Here is a 27,577-nt window from a genome sequence, read left to right on the forward strand (position 1 = left end):
CTATTGTGCATATTCTGACAGCAAATTCTTTTTGACTGTTTCTTCATTTAAGGAGCACCTAAACCTAGCATTCACGCAGCAAAGAAAAACAAAATCGCGATAAGCCTGGCATCTGCCTTCAATTACCGGCACCTCTGACAGCAGCTAATTGAAAATTTATGGCATTCTCCTGGACGGGGAGACAGCATGCGCGCACTTACAGCTCAAGAAAACTACAGACTCGTGAATGCGCGAACGGACCCTAACATCTGGTAATTGGGAATTTATGGCATTCTCGGGCGCGTTCTGGCACGGAATATGCAGGAAGTCGATAGAGAAAAATTCCTAGGGCCTATTGCGTGAACACTCACAAAAACACAGCCGTGAAAGGACCAATGACCATGCAGATGGCACACAACACCACGAACAATCTTGCGCACTGAGAATTTTTTACTGCACGATTCAGAGCCCCTTAACAATACGGCTCGGAGCTCCGCCCCACTGCTGACGCAGTGGTGGCGTAGGCCGAGCCCTAAAAATAGGGGGTGATAATGGATGTCGTTGTATTGTTTTTTGAAAAAAGAAAAAATGAGTCAGGGAACTGGCTTTTGTTAAAAGGTTGCACTGAAGGGGGGCAATATAACACCAATACCATTTAATAAATACATACCCAAAATTTAAAGTAGATAATGCATGAATTAAAAATTGCCAGTGAAATTTATCAAAAACGTTTTCAGCATCAAGTGCAAAAAGTCCAGAGGATGGGAATAGTGTCTAATAGATGAAATCAACGTTTTGTGTTATTAACAGAATATTTATTAATGAAACATGTGTGATCTATATGGATGAGTGATGATAGAATGTTGGATAGTCTTGTAAGCAGGATTTTAATAAGGATTTTGTAATCTTAACTTATTATAGAGATAGGGCGATAGTTGAGACTTTAGCCTGTTCTTTGTCTGGTTTAGGTAGTATTATGATCAAAGCTTCATTAAAAGAACCCGCAGCCGATCCAGCGTTACCGAAATCAGTAAATAAGTTGTGTAAATGGGCAGCAAAGTTAGTGGAGGATGCTTTATAAAATTCCGCAGCGATACCATCTGGTCCTGATGATTTTGGAGTTTTCCGTGAAAGATTAGTGTTAAAATGTCTTCATTAGATATAGGTAGATCTAGTTTAGCAGACCTGTCTGACTGGAAAAGTTGTGGGAGGTTAGTGGATTTAAAAAAATGTTCTATCATTTGGTTATTAATGATACCTGGTTTGTTACATAAATATGATGTAAAAAATGTAAGAAATTCATTAACAATCTCAGGAGTAGATAAAGCAAGCTGACCATCAATCCTATGAACAGCATGAATTCGAATTATATCTTTTTAAATGTGAAGATAGTTAGCTGGTAATTTGCCAAATATATTAGCATTAAAATAAAATTCAGCTTCTTGATTTTACATTTAACTCCAGCTCTTTTACTTAGTATTGAATTATTTTCGTAGCTATGTTTTTGCAATACAGTTTTAACCCCTTTGCTGCCAGGCCTTTAACCCCTGTGCCACGTACTTTTTGGGCTATTTGGGATAATTTGCAATTAGGCCCCCCGTACCTTTTTGTCCACATAAAGTATCCAAACCAAATTTGTGTCCTTTTCTTCCAACATCCGGAGGATTCTAAAGGTACCCAGGGTTTGTGGATTCCCCTGCTGGGGACTGAAAAATTACGCAAACTACAGGTAATATTGTTTTTGGGTGAAAAAGTGTTGCAGAAGATAGCAACTGTTTTGTACCCTGCAAATAGTATCAACAAAGGGCTTGTGCTGCTAAAATCACCATCTTCCCGGATTTCAGGAACAGGCAGACTTTTGTCAGCAAGCCAACATTTTCTACACAGTTTTGGCATTTTACTGGGACCTAGCCTATTTTTCCTAAGGCCGAGGAGAGTAGCTTCACTGCTTTAAGCAGTGCGAAGTAGAAACATAAAATGATAATACCTGTGAGTTTTTTGCTGCTTTGCGGGCAGGTGGGTGGGCCGGGCAGCTCTGCTTTTGGAGCAGGGCAAGGGAGGAGTGGTTTACCCACTCCTAAGTGCGCAATAACTATTTGGTCAGCACTCTCGCGCCGCCCAAACCAGTCATGCGCACTTTCCCCGTTCTCCAAGCAGGATGCCTTACAGCCAGCCTGTAAAACAAATCCAGGCTCCCATGCCCTGGTTGAACATCAAACCAGGAAGCTCAAAACCAATCACAATGCTGCACTGCATTGTTGTGATTAGTCAGGGGAGCCTGGGTGCTTACCAATCACAATGCTGCATTGTAGCATTGTGATTGGTCACTGGGGCCTGCTTCCTGTTCCTGTTCCGCGAGTTCCACAAGGAGAGCAGGAGCATAGACACAGGACCCGGCGGCAAGGTAAAGTTTTTTTTTTTTTATATGCACAACCTCCTCCACATCCCTCACGCAACCATTCTGGCCACCACCCGCCAGCAATGCTGCCCGCCACTGCCAGAATACCCTTCAAAACTCAAATATTGCTGATAAAAATTACATTTTCCTCACATTTCTGTGTGGGAAAGTTGTGGGATCACTAGGGTTACACAAATTTCCTACCACCCAGCGTTCCCCCAGGTCTCCCGATATAAATGGTACATGTTGGACAGGCCCCATGAAGGGCTCGCTCCCTCCCCGCATGACAGGGCCCGGACACCGGCTCCCCAGGTGCTACCCACAGAAGCAACCCGCAACCCGTCCCCTACGGGACGGCTGCTCCCGGATATCTCTGTATCACTGGCCCGGGCCACCGTCAGCACCATTGCACGGCCCAGCCGCCATCTTGGACACGGCACCACGAGGCCGCGTGGCCTCAGCTCGACCCCAACCCTGGGCCTGGCCAGGCCCCGACATCCCGGCACCACCATCCACCCAGGAGGTGAACGGACCACTTGGCAGGTCAATGGGAGAAAGAAGTGTCGATGGCTCTCCCCCGCCAGGTGCCGATCGCCCCCAGCCTCCCCGGGCGCTGGCTCCACCCCCCTGCTGGGTGTCTGGACTCCCTCATCCCGGACCTCCCAACCTCCAAGTGCGAGGGTCCGGACATCAAAGGGCGCCAGACCTATAACTCAGGCAGCTCCAGAGCACGAAGGCAGTTGTATCCTGGAGTCGAGAGACACCGTGAAGAACTCATCCTTGACGGACTGTTGGCGCTGCCGCAGCCCTGCCTTGTGAACTGTCGTCCTGCCTGCTGGCGCTGCCGCAGCCTTCTGCAACCTTCATCCTCGTCGGGACCTGCTGGCGCTGCCGCGGCCCGTTGCTACCTACGACCACCTCGGGACCTGCTGGCGCTGCCGCGGCCCGCTGCTACCTACGACCACCTCGGGACCTGCTGGCGCTGCCGCGGCCCGCTGCTACCTACGACCACCTCGGGACCTGCTGGCGCTGCCGCGGCCCGACCTTCCCGAACGCCGAGCTCGAGGATTGTGAGCTACCATCATCTCATCTCAAATACCAGATTGGTAACAAGACTGTCCCGCTACCCCCTTTCCCTTCCATAGACTAGAATTGAGAGGATCCTCGTGTCCTGATCTCATTGTACCGTACTACCTTGCTTCAAGAACTGCCTATAAAGAGCGTTAACCTTATCCTTGTGCGGTGTCCATCTGTGGGGGGGAAGTTACTTGTCTGTACGATCGCTGGAGACGGCCCTCACCGGAGGCCTCTCCCCGTGTCCTCGGCCGACCCTCCAGGTGCCAGTCTAACAGTACCCGACTTGTAGGGGTGGCCCAAGTGCCTGCAACAGGGAGGATCCAAAACGTAAAATGGAGACATCAAAATTATCTATCACAACACAACCTGGTTTTGAAAGGGGGCACATTTCCGGGTTCGGCGGCCATCTAGGGAATCCTCCCAGACATTACTGAAAACTAGACCTCTGGGGGAGTCCAGGAAGATGTGGCTTGCATGGACCCTATATCAATGTAGAGGGAAGAAGGAAATTTGTGATCCTACCAATTTCCTTAGGTTATATACATAATCAGGGGAGGGGGGAAGGATCACTTGTCCTGCATAACTCTGGGTATGCTGTGACTGTTCCGAATCGTCCCAATATTAACCCTCATGCACGTGCTGGTAAAAGGTGTGGTATAAAGCGGTATATCTTTTTATCCGCCGTCCCTCGCACGTGTGTGCATAATCATTGGGTTGTTTTTGTCATGCAACCTCCATCCAGGAGGCATTACCCATTGTTAAAAACAGTAGTGATTAGTGATTGTGAAAAAGTGATGGCTAAAATTGTCTCTCTTAATCAGAAAAATTATTTATTCCTTCTGTATATGGAGGCAATGACTTAAAAAATTAAGGCGGTGAACACGAGTTGTTATGACTCGTACACACTAGGTGAAAAACAAGGTCGACATGTTTCAGCCCTTCAGTATGCCTTCTAGGTCATGTGGGCTTTCTTCAGGACCGTGGAGTGAACTAGAGACCTCTCACGTCTCTAGTGGTGATAAGAAAAAGGGGAATTCAATGGAACATAGCTTTATGTTGCTCCATAAGAGGTCAAAAAGTACCTGCAAGAAAACAACATTGAGATAAGAAAAAGGGGAATTCAATGGAACATAGCTTTATGTTGCTCCATAAGAGGTCAAAAAGTACCTGCAAGATCCCCCAGCGTTTTCTTACCCAGAATCCTCACATTTCTGTTTGGGATCACCATGCCGGCAAAAAGTTCCCACCACCCAGCATTCCCCTTGGTCACCCAATAAAAAGTATGCCTCACTTGTGTCGGAGTCAGATGCAGAATCAGCCTAAAAATGTGTAATAAAAGAAAAATAGCTCTTAGAGCTCTCTATGCTACCCCCTCAATCTCTATGTTTTTGGTCTTTCCAGTCGCAGGCCCTTGGCCCACCCACACAAGTGAGGTTCCTTTTACTTGGCACACAGTATATAGGTTGGAGTTTGTGGCATTAGGCGTTCCTTTACTGGGGCTGGTTAGTGAGTCACAGCTGAGCTGATCAGACATCCTGTGGGCCGAGGCAGAGATGCAGTTCGCTTACGGTCTTAGACCCTTGTGTCTACAGTTGGGCCGCTTCTAGGTGCTTCGCGGTTCAGGATTACAACAAACAGGAGCAGCCTTGTTCCCCAAACCCTGGGGCCCAGTAAACAATATGACAACAACAATGGTTTAGAGAATTATTTTAACAAAAACACTGAAAACACAGCATTAGTACTGTGACAAAATCACTGAATACAGACAATGCAAACAGTTAAGTAAGGGAAAGATTCAAGAGGAAGAAAAACGAGAAACCCACAACAATTATTTGAAAAAAGCATTTGTTTTTGCAAAATATTCGTAAATAACAAAAATTATACAGAAATACAGAATACAACTGATGCTCACAAGGGTTACACAAAACATACAAATAAAGACACAAATTACAGTGTAAACAAAAACACACACTGGCAGAGGAAAATATATAACAAAAAGATAAGTCTGTCAAGTGACAGGACCACAGTACAATGTATGCTCCCCCTTAGTTTGCCAAAGGAAGGCATCAACGGCGTTTCGACATTGTTAAATTATTAGGTTATCATCAGGACATCAACCAAACGTTGGGAGCAACTATCGAAATCAATCTGTAATTAAAGACAATTCGAATTGTAGGGGTACCAAAACAAACATTTCAGCCAATGTGATGGAGCATTGCACAAGACCACGAGTTCAAGCGTCATGCATATAGTAGCCGTGCAGGGACAGGTAGTAGCAAAAACCATCACCAGTATTTATAAAACTCAACTGTATAGTAAGGCAACATTCAATCATTTTGATTATCCAAGTTTTAAAAGTCCACATGCAGTGCTCAGAGATGTACCCAAAAGAGTGGCTCGCAGGGCACAATGCTCGATAGTGCAACCTAAGTGTTAAAACATGTTTTCAGAATAACTAGACATACTCAAGGGCACTTGAGTAAACCAAGAGAAAACCACAAGGTCAAACATACATTCCATGGCCCCTGCAACACAAGAAGGCAAATGTGCAAGACCAAACAAATAAGCAAGTGGATTGAAAATGTCTGTAATTTAAGAACACTCATCAAGTAGTGCATGAGTCAAGGTCCACTTGACTCATGGAGGTCCTAATGACAATTTTATAGGAGCCTCCTCCGGACATTAGGCACCTCCCAGCATAGAACTATTGAAAGGGAGAGGTGAAATCCGTGCAAATGTAAAACAAGTTGCTGCAGAGTGCGGGCCACTCTTGTGGCAGGGTCAATTACCTGGTGGTTAGAATAGCTCCTTACTCACAAGTCTCTCCGAGGCTCAGGGGCGCAGTGTCTAAAATAGCACTGCTCTCCATGAAAAGTGAAAACAGACTGCGCATGAGCATACACGCTTAGTCTACTAAGGTTATATTTTCTACTGGTGTGCCTCCATGTAGTACACACACTACAAAACACAAAAAGTTGTCGTAGAGACAGAAGAGGTGCTGCAATTAGGACTGTGCTGCAAATTTACTAGCAATATCTTTTTAAACTATAACAAATATATCTATCATAGTCACCCGTATAGTGAGGTAGCAATGGAATTACATATATGGAACCCACTGAACTGATATTTATAGATACGAGGTGCCCAATAGACCAAATCAATCAGGTGACCAATGAAACAGTAACGCTCTGCGCATGCGAGGGCTCAAAGGCGCTTCCAGACGTTCGTGCCAGAGAAATTGGCAAATCATAATGCTTTGTACATATACACCATTGCTAAAAATGTGTTCTTTAAAAGCAACGTGTTTATAAAGGAAATCATGCATAATGAAAGGATGAAAAAGAAAAGCTTTAAAGGGTAAAGTCTTCATTTTCAAAGAGGGTATCGTATTAGGCTCATTAATGGCAGCAGACAGATGATGGATGGTAGAGTGAGATGTGGATCCTCACTATGGTGTGGTAACACAGGAGACGGGTTTGTAGATGATCATGTTTGAGGGCATCATTGATGGCAGTAATTGAACCCTTCGATTTAAGCATTAGGGGGCACATGCATCAATGAAAATACCGATCGTTGACGGGCAGATTTGCAGAATCTGCCCCTTTGCGACCAGTATTTTTGCAATTGGGATGCATCAACTCAAATGCAAATTCGCAATTTAAGTCATCTCAAATTTTGTGATGACTTAAATTGCGAATGCATTTAGGGAATCGCAAATTGCGATTCCCTAAATGCAATGCATGATGCAAATTTAAATTTCGATTTCGCAATTAAGGATCGCAAATTAAGATTAATTTAAACTTGATTGTAATTTGCAAAAACTTTGAAAAATGCAATAAAGTGCATTTTTTAAAGTTCCATGTTACACACTCACATGCTCTTGAGGCATGTGTGTGCGCAACATGTGGTAACATGGCAATTTCAGGGGTGCAACAGGGTGTCCTTTTGGCACCCTTGAAATTGCATGCGCTAATTGAGAGTACCTATTTGGTGCTCGCGAATTGCGCATGCGATTCACATTCATTCCTATGGTCCTCATGGCCCATAGGAATGAATGGGTAGCTATTCCTTAATTGTGAATCGCAATTTGCGATTCGCAATTAAGGAATATGTAGGCATTTTAAAAATTGATATTAAGGAATCGGAATTCCTTATGTTGATGCATGTGCCCCTGGATGTTTAATACTGTGGTGCACACTATGCTATGCTACTTAGGATCTTCTGAAATTGTTTTGTGCATGTGTTTCCACATATTTGTCACTAACTGAGACATCACTAGATTTGAATGCTGTTACTACTGTCACCAGACTAGAGGTGTAAAGTGAGTGGCGTATGAATATGTAATATTACAATCTAGATTGTTTTCTATTTTTTAGCCCTGAGGAAGTTGTGGGGTACGTCCCATAAACGAGGAAACATGTGTTGGCTTTAAGACTAAAAAGACTTTAGAGTCCAGCAGGCCAAATAATTAAAGAAATTATTGAATTACAGATTGTGATTTTGAATATTTGTTTGTGTACATTTAATGCAGCGTGTACTTGAGGCAGGAATGTGGTATATACAATGATCTTCGATCACTTAATTGGGGAGTTGGGTGAATCTCCCCGCCTCTCAGAGCACCGCAACCACAATAGCCTTTAGGTAGATATTGTGTGGAGTCGTCAAGTGAGCGCCACATCCCCATTCGATCCCCCCTCACGAGGCTTAGTCTGGCTTAAGTAGGGAGGCGTCTCAACACACGTAACATATATATAATGGACAACACAATGGATCGTGACGAATAGCAGAAGAAATATTCAACAACCGAGTAAAGGTAGTACAATAGAAGAGGAGGTCAGGATGGCAACCCACAGCATAGAGAGGGTCTGAAAGACACATATATAGGATTAGAGAGATTGAGGAAGAATGAAATGTCCAAATGGTAAAATGGAGCAACACTTAAACAATATGTAAGATCAAATAGGAGGTGTGAGGTCACAAATCGTCCCAAATTACGATGAGGACCTGCTGATAGCTTTGGAGAAGGAGTTAACATCTAACTTAATGAATCTCATGGGTATTCTCACAGAAAACGTGGACAGAAGTTCTCCAAACTACAAACTGAAATCATGACATTGGAATCAGAGATCAGGGACCTCAACTTAGCTGAAGCAACAAAAAAAATGATCTGATTCTGAAAGAGATTTTATCTAAACACCAGGAAGAGATAAAACAACGCAAAGCTAATAAACTAAGGAGGGGCGAGGTAGATTACAGAAGTGGCAAAATATCAAATTTTTCTAAGAAATAGGATCACTTGATGCCACCAGATAGAAGGAACAAGGCACTGGAGACAACCTAAGTGGGCTCGAGCTCTACATCACTCAGCACTCCACTGACAAGCAAAAGTGAGACAGATGCAGGAGAAGGCACATCAAAACAGACTCTAACTGAGGACTCTTTTTTATGAGAAGTAAAAAGTATCAAGAGAGGGAATGGGAAACAGACAAGACATACAGATACCATTAAAAAGAACAGAGGGGAAAGAGAGGAGTTAACACACGAAGAAAAAAGGGCATGAAGGTCATTATGAAGACAAGATCGTGGGAGAGGAAGTACAGGAGTATTCAAATTCTAACGTCTCAGCGTTTAACCTTAATACTGACATGGCCTCACTCTTGAAGAAGGGTATGGGCTTTTGTCCCAATAGTGGGTGGGAACATATGCAGACTTAAGATAGATCTTTTCAAATATATCAGACATTTGAAAATTAGGAAATATTTTAATGTAATCCTCAAGGAAATAAAATAACTATTTCATTGCAAAAACATTTTTGTCCAGAGCTTTATCTATACAAGATATACATTACACTTGAAAATTGTTGTCCATTGCGGATTATGAGGGTGATCCGATCACTACCACTACAATACTGGACGATATAAATATACACATGGATCACAAGTGGGCTTAAAAGCAAATCCAAATGGACTCCCACTCCCCTATGTGGTAATAATATAGAATGTTTTCTCAAAGTAATTGTTGGGGACCTGGAAAATCACAGTCAGGGAAGGGGATTACACTGTGCTAGGTGGGGAAAACCTTAGGAAAGGTAAACAATTGGCTCAAAGACTATTAAGAGAGGATACCGACCTCAGAATAAGAGAAGCTGATAAAGGGGGAATATTGTGGTGATGAATCGTGTGGACTACAAACAGGACATCTTGTCACAATTGAACAAACTGTTGTTTTACGAAAGATTAGTTGTTAATCCAATTTGTGAACTTAAGAATAAGATCAATCTATCATTAAAGAGATGGCATGACAAGTACCTACCGGAAGACGATGAGCACATGTACTTGAGGGTGGATCGTCCGAGATATCCATGTTTATATACCCTTCCCAAGTATCTCCCTTTTCCACCAGGGAGTCCCATTGTTTCCAGTATAGGGAGCCTGACAGAAAGACTTTCGGAATTTGTGGACGTCTTCTTGCAGCCTATTGTGTCCAATATTGCGTCTTTTATTAAAGACACAAAACTTATCTTGAGTTTACCTACTGACATTCCATGGGAACCTGATATGATAATGGCCACACTGGATATCATAGCCTTATACACTACCATCAGACATGAGACAGGAATTGGGGCATTGGAACACAAACTAAGCACCAGATCAGCCGGTTTATAGGAACATAGTGAAATGCTAACATATATATTCAAGTTGATTCTGGACAATGATGTGTTTCTTTTTTAAAACGATTGGAATAGACATACAGGGAGTGGCCATTGGCTCCACATTTTCTCCTTCCTATGTGAACCACTTTATTCGGGGGGATGGAGAAGGAGTGGATCTGGGCCCTGTGGGGGACACTATGGAAGTATTCCATTCTATATTGGGGTCTTTACATAATGTTGTCACCATCTCAATATGAATGAGGCAAACATCAGATTCACACACCATCACAGAAGTGAGAGGATTGGGTTTTTAGATGTTGAATTTTATATTCAAGACAACTTAATACACAGTAGGATGTACCATAAACCAACCTCGTGCAACTCTATATTGCAGACATCCAGTGTGCATCCAAGGCATCAAATCAGAGCTATACTTTATGGGGAGATGATGCGTGAGAGACATAACTGTAGTCACGACCTGGAGTTTCAGAAATGCATACAGGATATGGACAATAGATTAAAAAAAGAGGCTACAACACACCAAATATATAGCAAGAGCCAGAGACAAGATTTCTAAGATAAACAGACAGGATACAGTTAGAGAGGATACACATAGGAGAAACACGACAGACAGGGTTCATCAGAATACTGAATCAGAATCATTGACATCTTACTTCCCAACCAAACCAAACCAAACCTCCAACGATTTAGGAAGTCCCTCAAAACCCTCCTTTTTCCCTGATTTTTCTTCGAAGTCTCCCTGTGCCCCCCTTTAGGAGTTCGAGGTTTTAGCGCTGGGATACTCAAGGGTGACTACGCGCTCTATAAAAACCAAAAATAATAAAATAATAATAACTTGCAGACAAAACATTGAAGGAGTTTACCTCAGTGAGTCCAGACATCACATTTTGCAGGGGTAGATCCTTAGAGGGTCTATTAAGCCCCAGCTATCCCACATTGGGCTCACAGGATTATTGGAAAACACATTGGAATTTTACAAATGTGGACATTGTGGTATGTGCAAGTGAGCTTGTGACAAGAAAAAATAATTCAGGGTGAACTTAAGTAAGGATTTTGTGATTCGCTCTAATATCAACTGCAACACAAAAATCGTAGTCTATCTAATTGAATATAAATGTGATTGCATTTACGTAGGCAGTACAATCAGATCACCTAAGGAAAGGGTCAACAAAAAAAAGCAAATATACTAAGTGGTACATGCTCTATTCACGGAATGGTGGAATCTCCGGTCGAAGGAGTTCTCGGACAAGATTCAGTGACTTGGTCTAGATGATATTAAGATAGAATGGAGTTTACAAATATTAGGGACAACATAGTCTAGTACCTAACATGACTTTAAATATGTTTGGGCCTTTAAGTGGCATGGGATACTCAAATTTCATAGGGCTAAAGCATGATATTTCATGTGCAAACTTGGAAACTGTAGGTATGAGTTAATTGCCAGGGTATTTGATTTATTTGTAGACTTTCAAAAATGGCGGCCGGTTGGCAAAAATAGGCCAGCATCTGAAACACTTGATTTGATCTGTAGTCCATTTTCACTGTTGCCGTTCACCGAAGAGTCATTTTTTAAAGAACATGAGCAAAGCGTAGCCCACAAGCAGGGATCCCTGAAACTGGCTACCAAGCATGTAGTGCGTGTAAACTCTGTTTTAGTGGGTAGGGAGAACTGAAAGTGCAGCTTTCTATTGCAGAGGCGGGCCCCGTAGGGGCTCAGGAGCCGGCGCCATAACCGGCAGCGAGCCCCCACCAAAGCAGACAAGATGGGGGCCGGAAGCGGCGATCCGACCGGGGAGAAGACGGCGGGAATACGGGGTCTCCCCAGATACGCCAGGGAGCCCCCATTTGGCGCTCAGCCCGCCCCCCCCCCCTCACCTGGTTTCCGGCTGCACCGCGCGGCCAATGGGGGGGGCAGGCGTCGTTTGAAATCCCCAATGAGGGGGTGCCTTAGGACCAAGATAGGCCTTGGGGGGGCATATAAGCGCTGATCCCCCAGGGATACTCCTATGTCCAGGAGCGGGGGAGCAGCACGGCGAAAAGAATATTGACCCACCCACCCACACCATAGGGACAGCATTGTCGCAGGGCTGTGATAACGAAAGGGCGTGGCGAAGGGCTACGCTGAGAACGGTTGGTACAGAGGCACACCGGAGGGCGGTGCGCCAGAATAGGTCCACTCACCTTCTGATGCCGCACGGCTGGGTGAGATGGCCTAAGGACAATGGCTCTGGGATGCCTCACGGCTGGGCAACATGGCGACGAAGGGAAGGGGGAATATGCAGAGACGGCGCTCGCAGCCCAGCCCCCGCCGGATGGCAGGGCACAACAGGTCGGAAAGGTAGCCTAACTCTGGGACAATGGATATCCCCTTCTCACGCAGAGGAAGCGCAAATAAATCCAACCAATAGAAAACCGCCCCAGAAGGAAGGGGCAAGAGACAATGGCAAGGAATGTATAATGACATAACATGTAAATGCAAGTGATACCTGATGCAAGTGATACGATACCTGTTTTTCCTTGTAACCCTAATAAACTGCGGCCAATAAATGACCACCACAGAGAAAAGGTGTAGTGGCATTCTTGGCGGGACGGGGAGACAAGAAAAGGTACTTAAGGAGCACTGCGGGAGTGGGGCAGAGTGGGCAGGTTATTGCCTACGGATCCAAGACAGAAAATACAAGCCGGGATGCTGTTCACAAGTGGAGCGTGTTCTTCTGAAAGTGGTGTCAGAAAAACCACTAAAGGGCTTCTGTGCCTGGATCTGAGGAAGTGTAGTTTAAAAGAGTGCAGAAAGCTATTTCTGTGCCCGAGGACTCCTGCCGATAATGCTCCATCACCAGCAGGGGGTGCCTTTTCACCCGCAGTTACGTGCCTTGATCTTGGTTTGAATGGTTTTATATGTTTGCTCTTTCAAGTGCTTGCTAGCAAGGCTAACGCCCTTTTAAATAACCACGCAAGCAGTATTAATCGCTGGCCTATGCAAAGATCAGCAGACAGTCTGAAGGAAGAAAACAGGTTCCGATTGCGGCAGGGCCTACTTGGGATTTCATCATTCTAAAACAGATGAAATCTGGAGCAGTCTTTTTCTACACTAGTCATTCTTAAAGCTTTTGAAAAGTAGGTGACACTGGCTGACTTTAGGGTTTCCATGTTCAGCAGACTGACTGCTCAAGCGAACTTGAGAGGGCGCATTCATTATTGGGAGGATGCTCATGCGGCAGAAAGTGCACAGACGGTGTGAGGAGGGTGCAAACTCTTCCTGAAGAGTGTACTCACTCTGGGACGATGCACGTGCTCTGTGGAGACGGCGCATACATACATTTGCTAGAGCCAGCCAGCTGTCTCGGAAGGTTGGCAGTGCGCGCAGTCTGGGCCAAGGGCACATGGTTGGTGCCGGTTGGTTATGGGCTGTGGTGAAGATGAATGGATGTTGAAATACTAAACGTCCCTCACCCGGTCTACTAGGCGTTTTCCCCTTCCGCTTGGACCACAGAGCACGCAAGTTCAGATTAGTGCTGCTTCTGTTATGTGGCTACATGAAATTCCGGAGCAGTCAGACCCCACTGAAAAAGTGTAGGTGGTAAGACCCGTACTAGGGGATGGCGACTGCGTTTGCACCCTCTTTAAGCATCATGTGCAATGTGCTGCAATGGTCACGCATTTTGTTATTAATTGTAATATTCATAGAAACAATAATAAAAAAACAAATAAAAAATAATGGCATTATTAATAACCGCAGCGAAAATAAGTAAGTGTGTTGAAAGAAAATATAGTAGTCCAATGGCATGGCAACACTAACATCAAATCGCTAGATAAATACAGACGGTGACATCTTAACCTTGAGGACACTGATTTAAGGCAATGTATTCTTTTTTTGTTAACTCTTTGTTGGCATCAGATTTCAACAAATAATTATCGTCCAACCCTGATACAATTCACCTTACACCATGGGGCAATTTATACCGAATCCGCAACGTATATTTAACTTGTTCAGAAAGCGAAAACATAATGATAGTAATGTTATTATAAAGCGCTTCGCCAGAGGGGTTCAAAGCGCTGTACATGGGGGTAGAATGAGCTCCAAATTCAAATGAAAATCCGCGTGCGCCTTTCTTACCGATTAGAAGCATTTCGGGAACCCGATTAGTGGGTGAAATCCATTCTCGCCCCTCACTCGGCAGAGTAAGGAGAAACTCTCAGATCCAATTAATGAAAAGGAGCATGCAGCAAGTTCCTCTTTTCATAATAGCGCAGAGAAGCACTGTCAGCGCTTAGAGGCAGACGAGGCGCTACTCTACCCAGAGCACGCTCAGCCTTCTCATAGCTGCAGCTTATTTACATACGACTATTGTCAGTGCTGTTAAAGGCAGGGCATCTACTCTAAATACCACTGGGAGAAAAATAATAACGTGCTGCACTGAGCCCAATGAGAAGGCAAACAATGTCACGGAAATAGAGCGACAGACGTGATGTAGGCAGAGAGTCCAGGCAGGCCCTACCACAGATCACTGGCACGTTATAGCTGATTAAGCCACATGTATATCTGTCTCCCCTGAGCCACCGCAAGAAAGTGCTGTTTGACGGGACCCCCATAAGGCCCGACAGGCCAGTTAAAAGTACCGAATGTGGCCAGGGTAAAACCACAGCCTGGGATTTAAATGGCTGAGCTAGGTTGTGAGCAATTAGACGAAAAGGGAGATTGGAGAAAGAAAATAAAGCGGGGGGAGGAGAAATGCGAGACCCGGCCGTGAAAGTGAAAGTACTGAAGCCTGTGGGAGGGAGGGTGATTGCTTTGATGTGGACATGGGGAGGAGGGGGGGGGGAGAAATGCAGGGCCATGAAAGTGGCTCTCGAGGCAGGCTGGTTAGAAAGCAAATGGCAAGGGAGGAAGGCTGAGGCTTTGATATGGGGAGTCACAAGTGAAGTGAATAATTAGGGGAGGAGAACTGGCAGGCTGATGGGCAGAAGGCTCAGGCAAGCTTGTGCACGAGGCGGCGTGCACTTCCCAAAATCCTCTAAACTAGGAAATGGTTTGACTGCATTAGGGCTCGTTTCCTATTACTGCGTAATAGGAAAGGATGAGCCCTAAAGATGAGCGTTAGCTATTGTAAGTTTAGATTGTAGGTGGGGAACGATCTTTTTTAGGAATCTTTCCATACATTGCCCAATTGAGAGATGCCAATATTTTCCCGTGCTCTGAAATTGTCTACCTTCTTAGCATGCCTCATAGATGTTCTCTGCCTGACGGGTGTCTGCGATGCAAGTTTACCCTCCCATTTATTCCATCGACTATCTGTCCGCCACCATTTAGGAACCACCGTAATGTGGAAGAGGAGAATCAAAGGGACCTTGGGGCTGATTAGAAAATGTTCCTTTCTTCATTCCTTCAGAAGGGTTCATGCGATGTGAAAATCTGGGTAGTCCCTTTACCCAAATGTTTGCCCAAATGAAGCTGATGGCATTGGATCGAAACTTGTCAAGATCGTGTTTGGGCAATTCATAGGGAAAGGTCTGAAATATGTATGCCGACATTTAGGAAGGAGGATCATCAAAGTCTAATCTACATTGAGGGGTAGTTTGCTCACATAATGGTTGTCGCTGATGATTTGGTCTCTCAGGGGGACAAGGTTTAATTCCGAGTAGCTGGATTTCAAATGAGGAGCATAAAATGCAGTTGATTCTAACTCTGGACACTGGATAATCATATAATAACTTTATGTATGAGAGAAAGTATGGCCCAAAGTTCAATCGAGTAAGAGCGTGATGCAATGACTAGTGCCCCTGTTGGGCATGAACTATTTTGGTCTCTCCCTATCAAGGAGCCAATGACCCTCATCAACCTGTTGGCCGATGCCTTGGCTAGGACCTCGGCTTCTTTAATTGATGAGAGTGGCTACACAGTTGACAGATGTCGGGTGATTAGCCGAGATTAAGTCAAACTGTGATTGTAGCTGTTTGTAGATGTTCGTCTGACATATAGCAGGTGAAAAGACGTATTCGATGCAATCTGCAGAAAGAACTCCATAGGGAATCCATTTGTACCCACGTCTTACAGGTTTGCATCACAACCAAGGCACCGGCGAGCTAATCTTCAGTGAGTGGAGGTTCAAGTTTGTTCCAAAGATCATTGGATGGGCCTTGAAGGGGAAGGTCACCTATCAGGGGGCGACAGATGCTCTATCTTGGGAATGGGCCTGGAGTGATACACGGTGTGATATTAGTCTGTGAATACTTCGGCTATGTCAAGAGTGTCTGTTCTCAATATTCTGGAAGTGTCTAAGATACAGAGGACTAGTCTAGAGGTGGTCTCTCTGAGTCAACTAGTACAACAGTTTACAGATTAGTCCCATCTCAGATACTCTCATAGAGATGCTATACATGTTAGTTAGGCAGGGTCTAATGTCATTTGTTGGAGAGATTCGCTAGAGTTCTCTCATTTGCGTAGCAGTGAGGTCACCATAGCAGATTTGGAGTATATGTTTGTTTTAAGATTGCTAACTTCTGCCTCTTTTAATAAATGTTGATGGGATACTTAGGATTTGGCTTCCTTATTAATTACAGTTTAAAGGGCTTTTCATGTTGTGCTACAGCCCAACTCAGGAAGTAATCACTGACGGTGGATCGCAGCTGGTTTACAAAAAACCATCAAGGAGAGAAAACAATCACTGACGTTGCATCTCAGTTCTTCTGAAATCCATCAAGAACATGATCTATTCACTGACACAGGACCTAAACTGGTCCAACATTTCTCCAAAACCCATCAACAACTTTCATTATTCATTATTAGAAAAGATTTGAGAAGTGCCTCTCTTACCCAAGGAGATAAAATTCACACTGCTTGGAAAAACCGAAAACTGACCCGGCACCTTCACAACGCTTTAGGACTTAATCTCAACTCAAAAAGGTCACCAGGCACAATCCTCAACTATAAAAGGACACCAATTTAACACTGACTACAATAACACATGCCCCTCATCATGCTCAGGACACCACTTATCCATTATCCAATGGCATGTAAAAAAAGACAACGGGGCTTATTTACAAACCCCTTGCGACGCGGGTACGTCACGTTTTCGAATATTAAAAGTGACGCGCCGGCAGCGTAAGAGGCTTGTAAATAAGAACTGATATTCTGAGGCTAGTGGCAAGCCGACAGAAAGCACACATCGCCAATAATGTAGTCACGGTTCTGGAATGAATAAATGTTCCAGTAAACATTTTGGAATTCAGATTATGGCAGCAAAACAGAAGTGCAAAGACACACAGACAAATAAATACACATTACTGCTTAAAGGTTGTGAAAGTAATTCTTGTTTTTGCTTCTTTCATCAAAACCCTTGGAAAGATCTGAGCCCCAAAACCCCCCGGACCGTGGCTCTCCAGTCAGTACATTTACCTGGTGGAGGCCTGACCCAGGCTGGAGGTGAACCATTGGCCTCTCTGCATCCCTTACCTACACAGGTGCGTGCACAGACTTTCACACACACAATGACAGATCTTTAACTGCGCAGGGCTCACGGCGGCCACTCACCCTCAGGGTGTGATACTCTTCCTCTTCCCTGAGTTTAGACTCCAGCATGTATCCCATCTCTTTCCTCAGAGGACTCAGCCAGTCCTGGAGCTTCACCTGCAGAGAGGAAAACACAAATCACAACTCTAGATCTGTAAAGTGAAGTTGATCATTTGATAATAAACACTAAATAATGATCCACACATATGCAGATTGTGAGGACCAGCCGCAAATTCACATTTTAATTACCAGTCACACATATCTTGATTTGTGAGTTGTAACCAGTTTTGCAAGTTAGAAGCATCAGCCACACTTCCCCGAGATGTACATACCACGCCACACATGGACAGATTTTAAGTTGGTTTGTATTATAAAATAATTTGTGACCCAAAGATACTTGATTTGCTCTGTATTAATTAGCTTCTATAATATCTGTTCCTTTCCTATATTTGATGTGTTTATTGTATACATCCTGTTCTAGTGTTAATAGCATATAAAAATGCTTTTGATGAGTGCAGCCCTGATGACGCTTGTGATACAACAGTGAGAGGCGCTGGCTGAGTCTTATGCTGTTTACTGGAAAAAAGAATAAAGAATTCATCTATAAAAGTAGTCTGGACTTCCTTGGTTGTTTGGAGTCAAAGACTGTTATATTTTGGTTGTTGTTGCCTCTCCGTTTGCATATGAATTTAGAAGTTTGGACTTAGGGCGTCTGATTCAGGTAGGTGGGCAAAACTATTTAAATAGAAAGTTCACAGGAACCAACCTGTGGGTCGGCGAGGTGCCCCTAGCAGTCCACATTTTTGCAAAATGTACTGATGAGAGGTGAGTAGAAGGAGAGGAGTAGGGCCTTCAGTAGGCATATGCTGAGGGGGGCCAATGAGAGGAGAGTAGAGGAAGAGGAGTATAGTGAAAATTGGGTGTTAGACCTGGCATCCTTGGCATGGTTTCCAGTTACGCTGTTGCCTCAAGCTCTCCTGTTTGCAGACTTCGTATTGCAGGTTTTAGGAACATGCGTACTTTACCACTGCTAAAAAGTGCTAAATTGCAAGTACTCTCTCCATAAAACATGGTAAAGTTGGCATATAGACAATTGTAACAATAATTTACTTTCAAGTCCCTAGTATAGTGGCACTACCTATGCCTAGAGTCTATAAATGAAATGCTAAAAGTGGTCCTGCAGCACTGATTGTGACAGCCACTTAAGTAGCACAATCATGCCTCAGGTCCACCATTGCAGCCCGTGTGTGTAGTTTTAAACTGCTATTTCTACCTGGAAAAAAAAACCTTTAGCTAGGAGAAGCATGACTCAATGTGGAGAAATGTGGCTCAATGATTAGAGCGGCAGACCCTGATGCAGAGGTCTAGCCCGGGACCAGGGATCAATTCCCCACCTCGGCGGGTCTTAGGCTCAAAAATTCCACGGACCTGATAATTCTCGCCTCGTTGCCTATTCCAATCATGGAGTCAGTTTCAGTTTCATCAACTTTTATTCGATTATTGATATGAATAATCATAAAAAGTACATGTTTAAAAGTTTTAAGCACATAAGTAAGAAAAAAGGTTAAATCACAGTAGAAAAAGACATTTTTAAGAAAATAGAAGAATAATTTTTACAAGTTCTGAACAGTTCCGGTTTGACTAGAAACATTGCGACGTATTGTTCAGACTGCTTTAAGGAAAGTCACTATAAGTTTAGCTTCATGTAACGTTTTTAGGAATTGCAAATGGAGAAATGCTGGATAGGATTGTCTGAGTCCACTGGTTCGGAGAATAGGAATAATCCATGGTTTTCCTTGGTAGTTTATAATATTTGCAAAAAAGGACAACATGGATCGTGGATTGTGGGGAGATTCCGTCGCAGGGACAGTTCATCAAGTTACGCGACCAGTTGTGCATATCCGGAAATGAAACTAGACGGAAAAAAATGTTAAAGCGTAGTCTTGTGAGTAAAAACTTTTCGTGATTCGATAAAAAATACGTCAGGTTGGGCTGTAAGCATTTTCCAGACTGTTGAGCACAGATTTTCTCATTTTGTGGTTTAATAATCTCTGCCTGGTTCCGGAGATCCCTCAGATGGGCCATACACAATAGCTTTAACTGTTTCCTAGAAATGTCTTCCACTGAGGGAGGTTCATCAAAGTAGGACTCGCGATCTAGGTCTTTAAAAAAGTTGCATATGTAGGTTAGCCATGGGATTTTTCGCCAGCTTCTCAGGGCTAAACAGTCAGTGATGAGGGAGCGAGTCAGATGACATTCGGGATTACACCATATTCTATGCCACAGTAAGATGGGCTGGCAACGAATGGTATCAATGATGTATTCCATGCCAAGTTCTTGGTGTGAGGCTAATATCGGGGAGCTTTGAGGGAGGGCTAAGATGTACTTTATAAAAGCATTTTCAGTGACCTGTAGTTGGTCAATACGTCCATGGCCCCAGATTCCAGCTCCATAGGTGGCCACACTGTGGCATTTTGCATAGTATATGGCCAAGAGTTCGGGTGGAGCTGGTTTCCCCAGTTTCCTCGAGAAGGAGGTTAATGCTGAAGTTGCACGACGGAAATGGAGATTCCTGGCCTCAATTGCCTTTCGCCAATTCATAGCGTCGTCCACTAGGATACCCAGGTAAGGGTAGACCTGGGTTTTTTAGAGTTTATTGTTATCAACCATTATTGATTTGGGTTTTTTAATCCTGGTACCAATATGCATTGTGAAAGTTTTCTTGATGTTGATTTTGAGACCAAGGGAGTCCATGAATGCTGCGTATATGTTGATTTGTAGCTGGAGTTGGTTTAAAGTCCTTGCTATAATAACTGAGTCGTCAGCATACAAGAGGGTGGGTATCGGGCGATGGTTTATCTGGGGGAGGTCCTGGCTCCCTACCAGCATAGCCTGTTCAAGCCCGTTAGTATACAGGTTGAACAGGAAGGGAGCCAGTACACATCCCTGCCTCACTCCCTTCGTTATTTGGAATGGTCGTGACAGTTCGCCGCTGGTACCGAATCGTACTCGGCCTACAGCATTTGTGTAGAGTTCTCGTAGAAAAGTTATTATCGGGGGGTCCACACCAAGGTCAGTGAGCATTTGCCAAAGCTTCGCATGCTGGACGCAGTCAAATGCCGCACTTAAGTCGACATAGACGAGGAAGATGTTACCTCCTTTGGCATGAACGTATTTACCAGCCGGAAGAACAAGATTGAGGGCCTGCTCCACGGTCCCGAGCCCCTTCTGGAAACCATATTGCAGGTCGGTTATGATGTTATTCTCCCGGGCCCAAGATTGTAGTCGGTCCAGGAGTACTCGACCTGCAATCTTGCCCATGGAGTCCAGAAGGGAGATTGGTCTATAGCAGGCGGGATCGTTGCGGTCACCTTTTTTGAAAATGGGTAGTAGAATTGAAGTTGACCATGAGTGAAAAAGGCCGGTCGAGGCTACTGCTGACATGACCCAGGTGATTATCTGCGACCAGAAGTCTACGTCATAGAGGAAGAAGCCCATTGGAACCCCGTCAGGGCCGGGGGCTTTACCAGATTTAGAAGCCCTGATTGCTTTTGTGATTTCATTAAGAGAAAAATGTATCTTAATCGGGTAGATGTTACTTTTCTTCGGTTGGACCTTGTATGTTGGGTTGTTTACTACGGAGTCTGAAGGTGTTCCAAAGATTTTTGCAAAATGGGAAACCCAATCTTGCTCGGTTATTGCCACGTCAAGATGTTCAAAGTCTGTGCTATTGGCCAAGAAAGGAGATCTTATAGTTTGCCAGAATGCGGTACTGTCTTTCCTTCGCGCACTATCGTGTAGACGCAGCCAAAGATCTTGTTTTATTTGTTTTTTGCGATCTTGCCTTGCAGAGTTATACATTTTTCTTAAGTAGGAGATTTCCTGGGGATCTCTCGTAGATTTACTCAGGGCTTCTTTAAGTGATGTAAGTGCCTTCCGACAAGCGGTGTCGAACCATCTCGTGGCGGGGGACTTGGTCTTGTTTTTGACGATGACAAAAAGCTCATCCCTTATTGTTTCCTGGATGCTTTGGAAACAACTGACAATTATTTGCGGTGGTGCATCCAGAGACATACATTTGGATAGCCACTGTTCTGTTTTATCGATTATCCGCTGTGTCACCTCTTCCGGGTCTATTTTTGCCCATTTGACTGTGTACCCATTCAGTTTATTCAGGGACACTGAATGTTGGTTAAGGGAACTTAATTTTACATGGTGAACTCTTGCTCGTTTGATGTTAATTTTCATACTGAGCGGGTAGTGGTCACTTATTGGGTTGGACCCGATTTCATAGTTCGTTAGTTGCCCTTTGAGTGAGTTCGAGGCTATTATATAGTCGATGGTTGTGGAGTAGCCTCGTCCGTGGAAGGTGGGTAGAAAGTCCTTCTGCGGATCAACCAATTCATTCACATAGTCCAGATCTAGGGAAAATAGAATTTCGTTGAGTTTGTTACCACATGTCGAGTGGGCAAAGTGAGGAGCAGGATTCCCAAGTTCGTTTTGGAGGCCACAGTTTCCATTTTTGTGATTTGGGCATAAAGGGGAGTTGAAGTCGCCACCCCAGATGAAGTGAATTGTGGATATATTGTTGTCATTTCGCAGTGAGGTTAGAAAAGTAACTATCTCTTCAAGGTTTGACCAACAGTCCGAAGTACCAGAGTTATTGTAATAGTTTATGAGTATATAGTTATTGTCTTTAAATGCTGTTAGGTGCGTGATTTGCATGATTTGGAATGTCGGTGACTCCTTTAGTAATTCCACTCTGAGGGGAAGGGTGTTGGCGACATAAGTCATGAGCCCCCCCTTGGGTCTGCCCATGTTTCCATGTAGTGCGGCAGTGAAGAAAGTTTTATATCCCACGAGGTATAGTGGGATTGTGCACCAGGTTTCTTGTAGGCACAGTATCTGGTGTTGCCTGGCTGTGTCGAGCCATAGCCCCATTGTTATTTTTGAGGACAAGCCTGCAACGTTCCAGTACACGGTGGAGAAACACAGGTTTGTGGTGTCTACAGAGACCTGGGGGGAAGTTAACTGGATGTTCGCAGTTTGGGTTTCTGTCATTTGAGGTAATTGGACCTGTGGGGGATTAACAGGAACTTTAGGAGCTACGATTTGCTGATGGTACGAGCCGGGGGAGAATCCGTCTACAACTGAGGGAGTTGTATGAGTAAGATTATTAGAAGTGTTGGGGGAAGCAGTTGTCGATTCCTGAAATAGGTTTTTATGGTTGTAAAGAACAGACTCCTGGGATACTGGCTGCTGGGTGGGATTATTTGATTGTGGTGTGGTGATGGTGTTTGTGTTCCTAGGTTCAGCACTGAGTGGTCAATCGACCATCTCTAGACAGTCGAACGGTTTTGCGTAGGAAAGCCCTGCCAGCCTTCATAAGTTTGAAAGGGACTATCTTGCCAATATTGCCTTGGCCATTCTCTCGGGGCGTTTCTGCCACCATGGTCGTGTGTATAGTCTATCTGGTTCCACGGTTCTTGATTCCATGGTTCTTTGGGGATCTGGTGCCAGTTCCAGGGAGGGGTATAACGATGTTGTCTCGCTGGAGGGTAAAAGAAAGAAAGATGCCGAGCATCGATTCCCCCCTTTTTTTCCAGCGAGGGCCAGGCACAAATATAATCCACTGCGGAGGGGTCTCTGCAAGTTACTATAATGCAGTCTCCGCGGATCGTTTTTGTGGTTTTGCCTACCCAGGCTACCCTGCGGACTGTGGAGATTCCTCCTGAAAGGTGGGGTTCTAAAGGCCTGTTGATACTTAGCCATTGCATGACTTTGTTTTTAAGGGACCATGCAGTTTCAGGGGTATCTTCGGTTAGCTCTGGTACGCCAGTAAGTACTTTTGTATAGGGAGTGGCTTCCGGGGGCAAGTGGGCTGGGCGTCTGGCTACTGGTGTTTTTCTAGCGGTGTTCTTAGGTGAAGGCTGGGGGACCGTTGGTTTAGGTGGGGGAGGTTCTGACTTTTTTGTAGGGTGAGCTTTGCTAGAATTGTTTATTGCGGGTCCTGGGGTGTCTAGGGTGACTGGGCCTGTATTAAATGTTTGTTGGTTCGGTACGACAGTTGTTTTGCTCAGCTGTGGTTGGGGCGTTGTATTTTGCGAGTTTTGATTCGTAGTATTTTGTTTTTGGTTTGGGGGTAGGGTATTCGCATTTGGTCGTTTTGATACTTTGGATGGTTGTGTTTGGAAATGAGTTTTAGATGGCTGTGGGGGATTGCGCTGGCCCTTTATTTCTATGCGCGTATTGGTGTCAAGAATTGCTGCGGAAAGTATAGTCCACTGGGCTTCTATGTTTCTGATGCTGAGTTGAATGGGTTTCAAGTACTGGAACAAGAGGTCTTTTGTTGTGGTCAACACTTGTGAGGTGACTTTACATGTTCTGCAGAGATTGTCGGTAGCCTCACTATAGATTGTGAGATGGGGGGGGTTAGCTGTAGGAGGGAGTAGTGCGTTTTGTTGCGTTGTGGGGTTTGGGTGGATTATAGCATGGGCTGTACTGGGAACTATAGCTGCTGCATTCTCAGTGGTTTTTGTAGTACCTTGTTTCGGAATGGCTCCTTCCCTTTCTCTTTGAGGGTGCAGGTTTGAATTGGTCTGGACTTCCTCCTGAGTTTGGCAGGCCGCCAGATCGGGGGTTGCCTCTAGATTGTCTGAAATTAGTGAAAGGTCAGACTCAGACTGTGTTACAGAAAGATCTACTGTAGATGGCACTGTGTTAATATCGGGAGCGGACAAGGTCGTGGGAAGGGAACAGTTTTGGGAGTTAAGGTGAATGGGCGAGGTGGCATTTGCTATATTGCCAAGGGAAGATCGTTTCGCATTCGCGTTCATGAGGTCTAGTGATACTCTCTTTTCGATGAGGGAAATACTCTGATTGATTGCCTCATGAGTCCGTGAGATGAAGAGGTCAATGGGCCCGGTTATTTTTCTACCTCCTGGGCGTGTTTCGATTTAGTCTTCGAAGTACTCCTGGTTTTCGGTGGCATGATTGTAGACAGCTAGGTAGGGTTTCAGTGATGAAAGAGGGGTGGCCCGGTCCGGTCACTCCCGGGCACTAACGGGCAACAACGGGCCAGCCCTTGGCCCGGGCTTCGCCCGGGCTGCGTCCCGCGCGCATCCCGCGTTGCGTGATGTGGCTTCTCTTTAATAGGTAGGTATTAGGTCAACAGGGGGGCGTGGCACTGGGAGGGGGCGCGGCTCCCTCGGGAAGAGGACCAGCTGTTGGTGTTGCTTGCTGGTCCTCGCAGTCCCGGGGCCGCACCTCTCACCTCCTCTGCGGCCTCGCACACACGCGTCTCCTCACAGCGATGACAGGTTGTCTGGATCAGGGCTTGAAGCAAGTAAGCTGCTCCTGCAGCGCCGGTCTGGGTTCACGAAGGCAAAAACCTCAATGCGAGCGGCACCCGCGGAGCGGGGGCCGCGAGAGGTTATGGACGCTGGCTGGGGGCGTGGCACTGGGAGGGGGCGCGGCTCCCTCGGGAAGAGGACCAGCTATTGGTGTTGCTTGCTGGTCCTCGCAGTCCCGGGCCGCACCTCTCACCTCCTCTGCGGCCTCGCACACACGCGTCTCCTCAGGCGATGACAGGTTGTCTGGATCAGGGCTTGAAGCAAGTAAGCTGCTCCTGCAGCGCCGGTCTGGGTTCACGAAGGCAAAAACCTCAATGCGAGCGGCACAATCATGGAGTCCCACTCTGCAACTCTGGGCAATAGCTTGCTTAATCTCCACAACAGCCCCCACAACGCTAAGGATGCCTAGCCTCCACCTTGTGGGTGCCCAGGAGTGGACGCCTCACAGGGAAAGCCAGGATGGGTTCCACAGCGCACAGCGGTATTTGTACAAGCGCCTTGAGACCCTTGCGGGTGAGTAGTGCGCTATACCACAGCGGTATTTGTACAAGCGCCTTGAGACCCTTGCGGGTGAGTAGTGCGCTATACAAGTATCAATTTACATGTACAACCCTTCATTTTTTATACAAATAAGTCACCACTATTGTAGGCCCTGGACAGCCCATAGTGCAGTGGATTTAAAAGGTTGGAATAGTACTTTTAAAATGTACATGTGCTGGTAGTGAAAACCACCTAAAGTCATTTTCACTATTGCAAGGTCTATCTCTCCAATAGGATAACTGTGGAGTTACCTTATTAAAGTTTATACACATCATTTCCAAATGGGAACAGGTAGGCAGTGTATGTTTGGTGTCTTTGTAATTGTAAAGAAAATTCCTAACTTGGGGTACAGTCAGATTTAAAATTACAATTTTCCTGCCTTACCGATTTGGTGCCTGTGGCCTATCTCTAGGTTGCATGACTGCGTGGGGGTGACAGTTGGGCTTAGTGTATTTCTCCTGGCCAGGGAAGACAGTGCATCTGTGCATGTCAAAGGCCTGCCTCTAGAGGCTTCATAGGCACAACTGGGTATGTATACTGGACCTGGACACCACCACTTAATTTCACTTCTGGTCTGTGGATACTTTGCCAGGAAGAAGGACTGTTGTGCTGCTGAAAAGACTGCCACTTTGCTGCTACAAGGACTGCTGATCTGCTGTGCCGATTGGCTGCCTGCTGCCCTCTTGCCTGGGTAAGAATGACTGGGCCTGTATCTCTTTAACCCAGAACTGCAGAGTGACTCCAAGGGATAGTTGCCTGAAATCCGGGTCGGAAGCCTTAGGGACACAACAGGCTTTCAGCAAAGCTTGCACCTGAACCTGGGCTCTGCCATCTGTGAATGTATCCTGCCAAGTGAAAACCACCCCAGTCCTGTAACTTTGGATGTGAGTTTAAGGTGCTCTGCCAGCCTCTACAGCACAGCGGAACCGATGCACCTTCTCGGCTGTGATATGCAAACCCTAGCAGAACCGATGCATTGCTGCAGCTACGTGGATCAGACCCAGTTTAAAGACCTGCATCGCTGCCACAGCTCCATCGGGACAGCCACTGCACAACACATCCTTGGCCCAGGCCCTGCATCCCTCATCAATGGCAGCCTCTGCGCTAGATTCTACATCGCAGCCTCTTATCTCTTCGGGACTGATGCACTGCACTGACTGCACACCACATCCTGAATGCCGGACTTCACATCGCAAGGCCCGTTGATGAGAATCTCACTGACGATGTAGGCCCTTTCATCATAGCATCACCGCCTTTCAGAACCAACGCATCAATTTGGCTGCATGACGCATCTTCAATGCGGATCCTCGCAAAACTCGGCAAACAAGGATTTGAGGCACTCTGTTCAGTTGCTTTGCTGCTCTCTTCACGGACAGCCTGAACTTTTGACTTTGTCCTGGTCCAGCGTGACCAGATATCCCCAGTTTACGCTTTGTGCTTTTTGGTGCTATTTTCCCTAAAATCTTTAAACTTGAATATCAGAGATAAGATATCCTCCCTTGACTTGATCGAACAACTGCAAGATCTCCATCAGGCAGATCACCGTGGTTACATCTGAGCCGCTGCAGCGCTTCTGAAGACATGGCAGGTTTGCTAAGCAGCCGACATCTTTAATGAGTCCGCGCAATAACGTTTTTATTCCAAAAACAAACTCCATATTTTGCTATAGAAAAACAAAAAGGAAAAGGGGGTTTGTTTCTTTGGTTTTCCGTGTAAGATTGCCAGGCGCTCCCTGGCGAGCCCAGTCAAGAAAACTGGACTCCAGACCAACTTCCATCTTTCGTTTAGTGACAGAGGGACCCGCAGCAGATGGGCCTTTAGAAAGGGTTTCTGCTGATGGAGTCCATGGAGGTTCTCCTTTTGGAAATATGGCGCTTCTCCCGACTCTAAACAAAGCGGACGCTGCTTTTTGGTGGATCCCTGCATCTGCCAACCTTCGATGAGGCCCACACTCAGTTACTCCTGGCAGGGGTCTCTGCGGCTCCGCTAGAATGTTGTGAATAATCCATGCGTTTCTACTCCCTACATCAGCCATAAAACCTCTGAAG

The 27,577-nt window shown here is 45.4% G+C and overlaps 1 protein-coding gene across 2 annotated transcripts in view; it reads right to left on the reverse strand.

Moving 5' to 3' along the window:
• Positions 1 to 27,577, reverse strand: part of LOC147658872 (E3 ubiquitin-protein ligase TRIM39-like) — a 134,172-nt gene that overhangs the window by 103,735 nt on the left and 2,860 nt on the right. For both annotated transcript variants that reach the window (XM_086952078.1, XM_086952077.1), the window contains exon 2: positions 17,659 to 17,754. In XM_086952078.1, coding sequence (XP_086808204.1) covers positions 17,659 to 17,754 — 96 coding nt within the window. The remainder of the gene's footprint in view (positions 1 to 17,658; positions 17,755 to 27,577) is intronic.

Source organism: Lissotriton vulgaris, unplaced genomic scaffold (genome assembly GCF_964263255.1).
Source record: "Lissotriton vulgaris unplaced genomic scaffold, aLisVul1.2 SCAFFOLD_965, whole genome shotgun sequence".
Taxonomy (NCBI): domain Eukaryota; kingdom Metazoa; phylum Chordata; class Amphibia; order Caudata; family Salamandridae; genus Lissotriton; species Lissotriton vulgaris.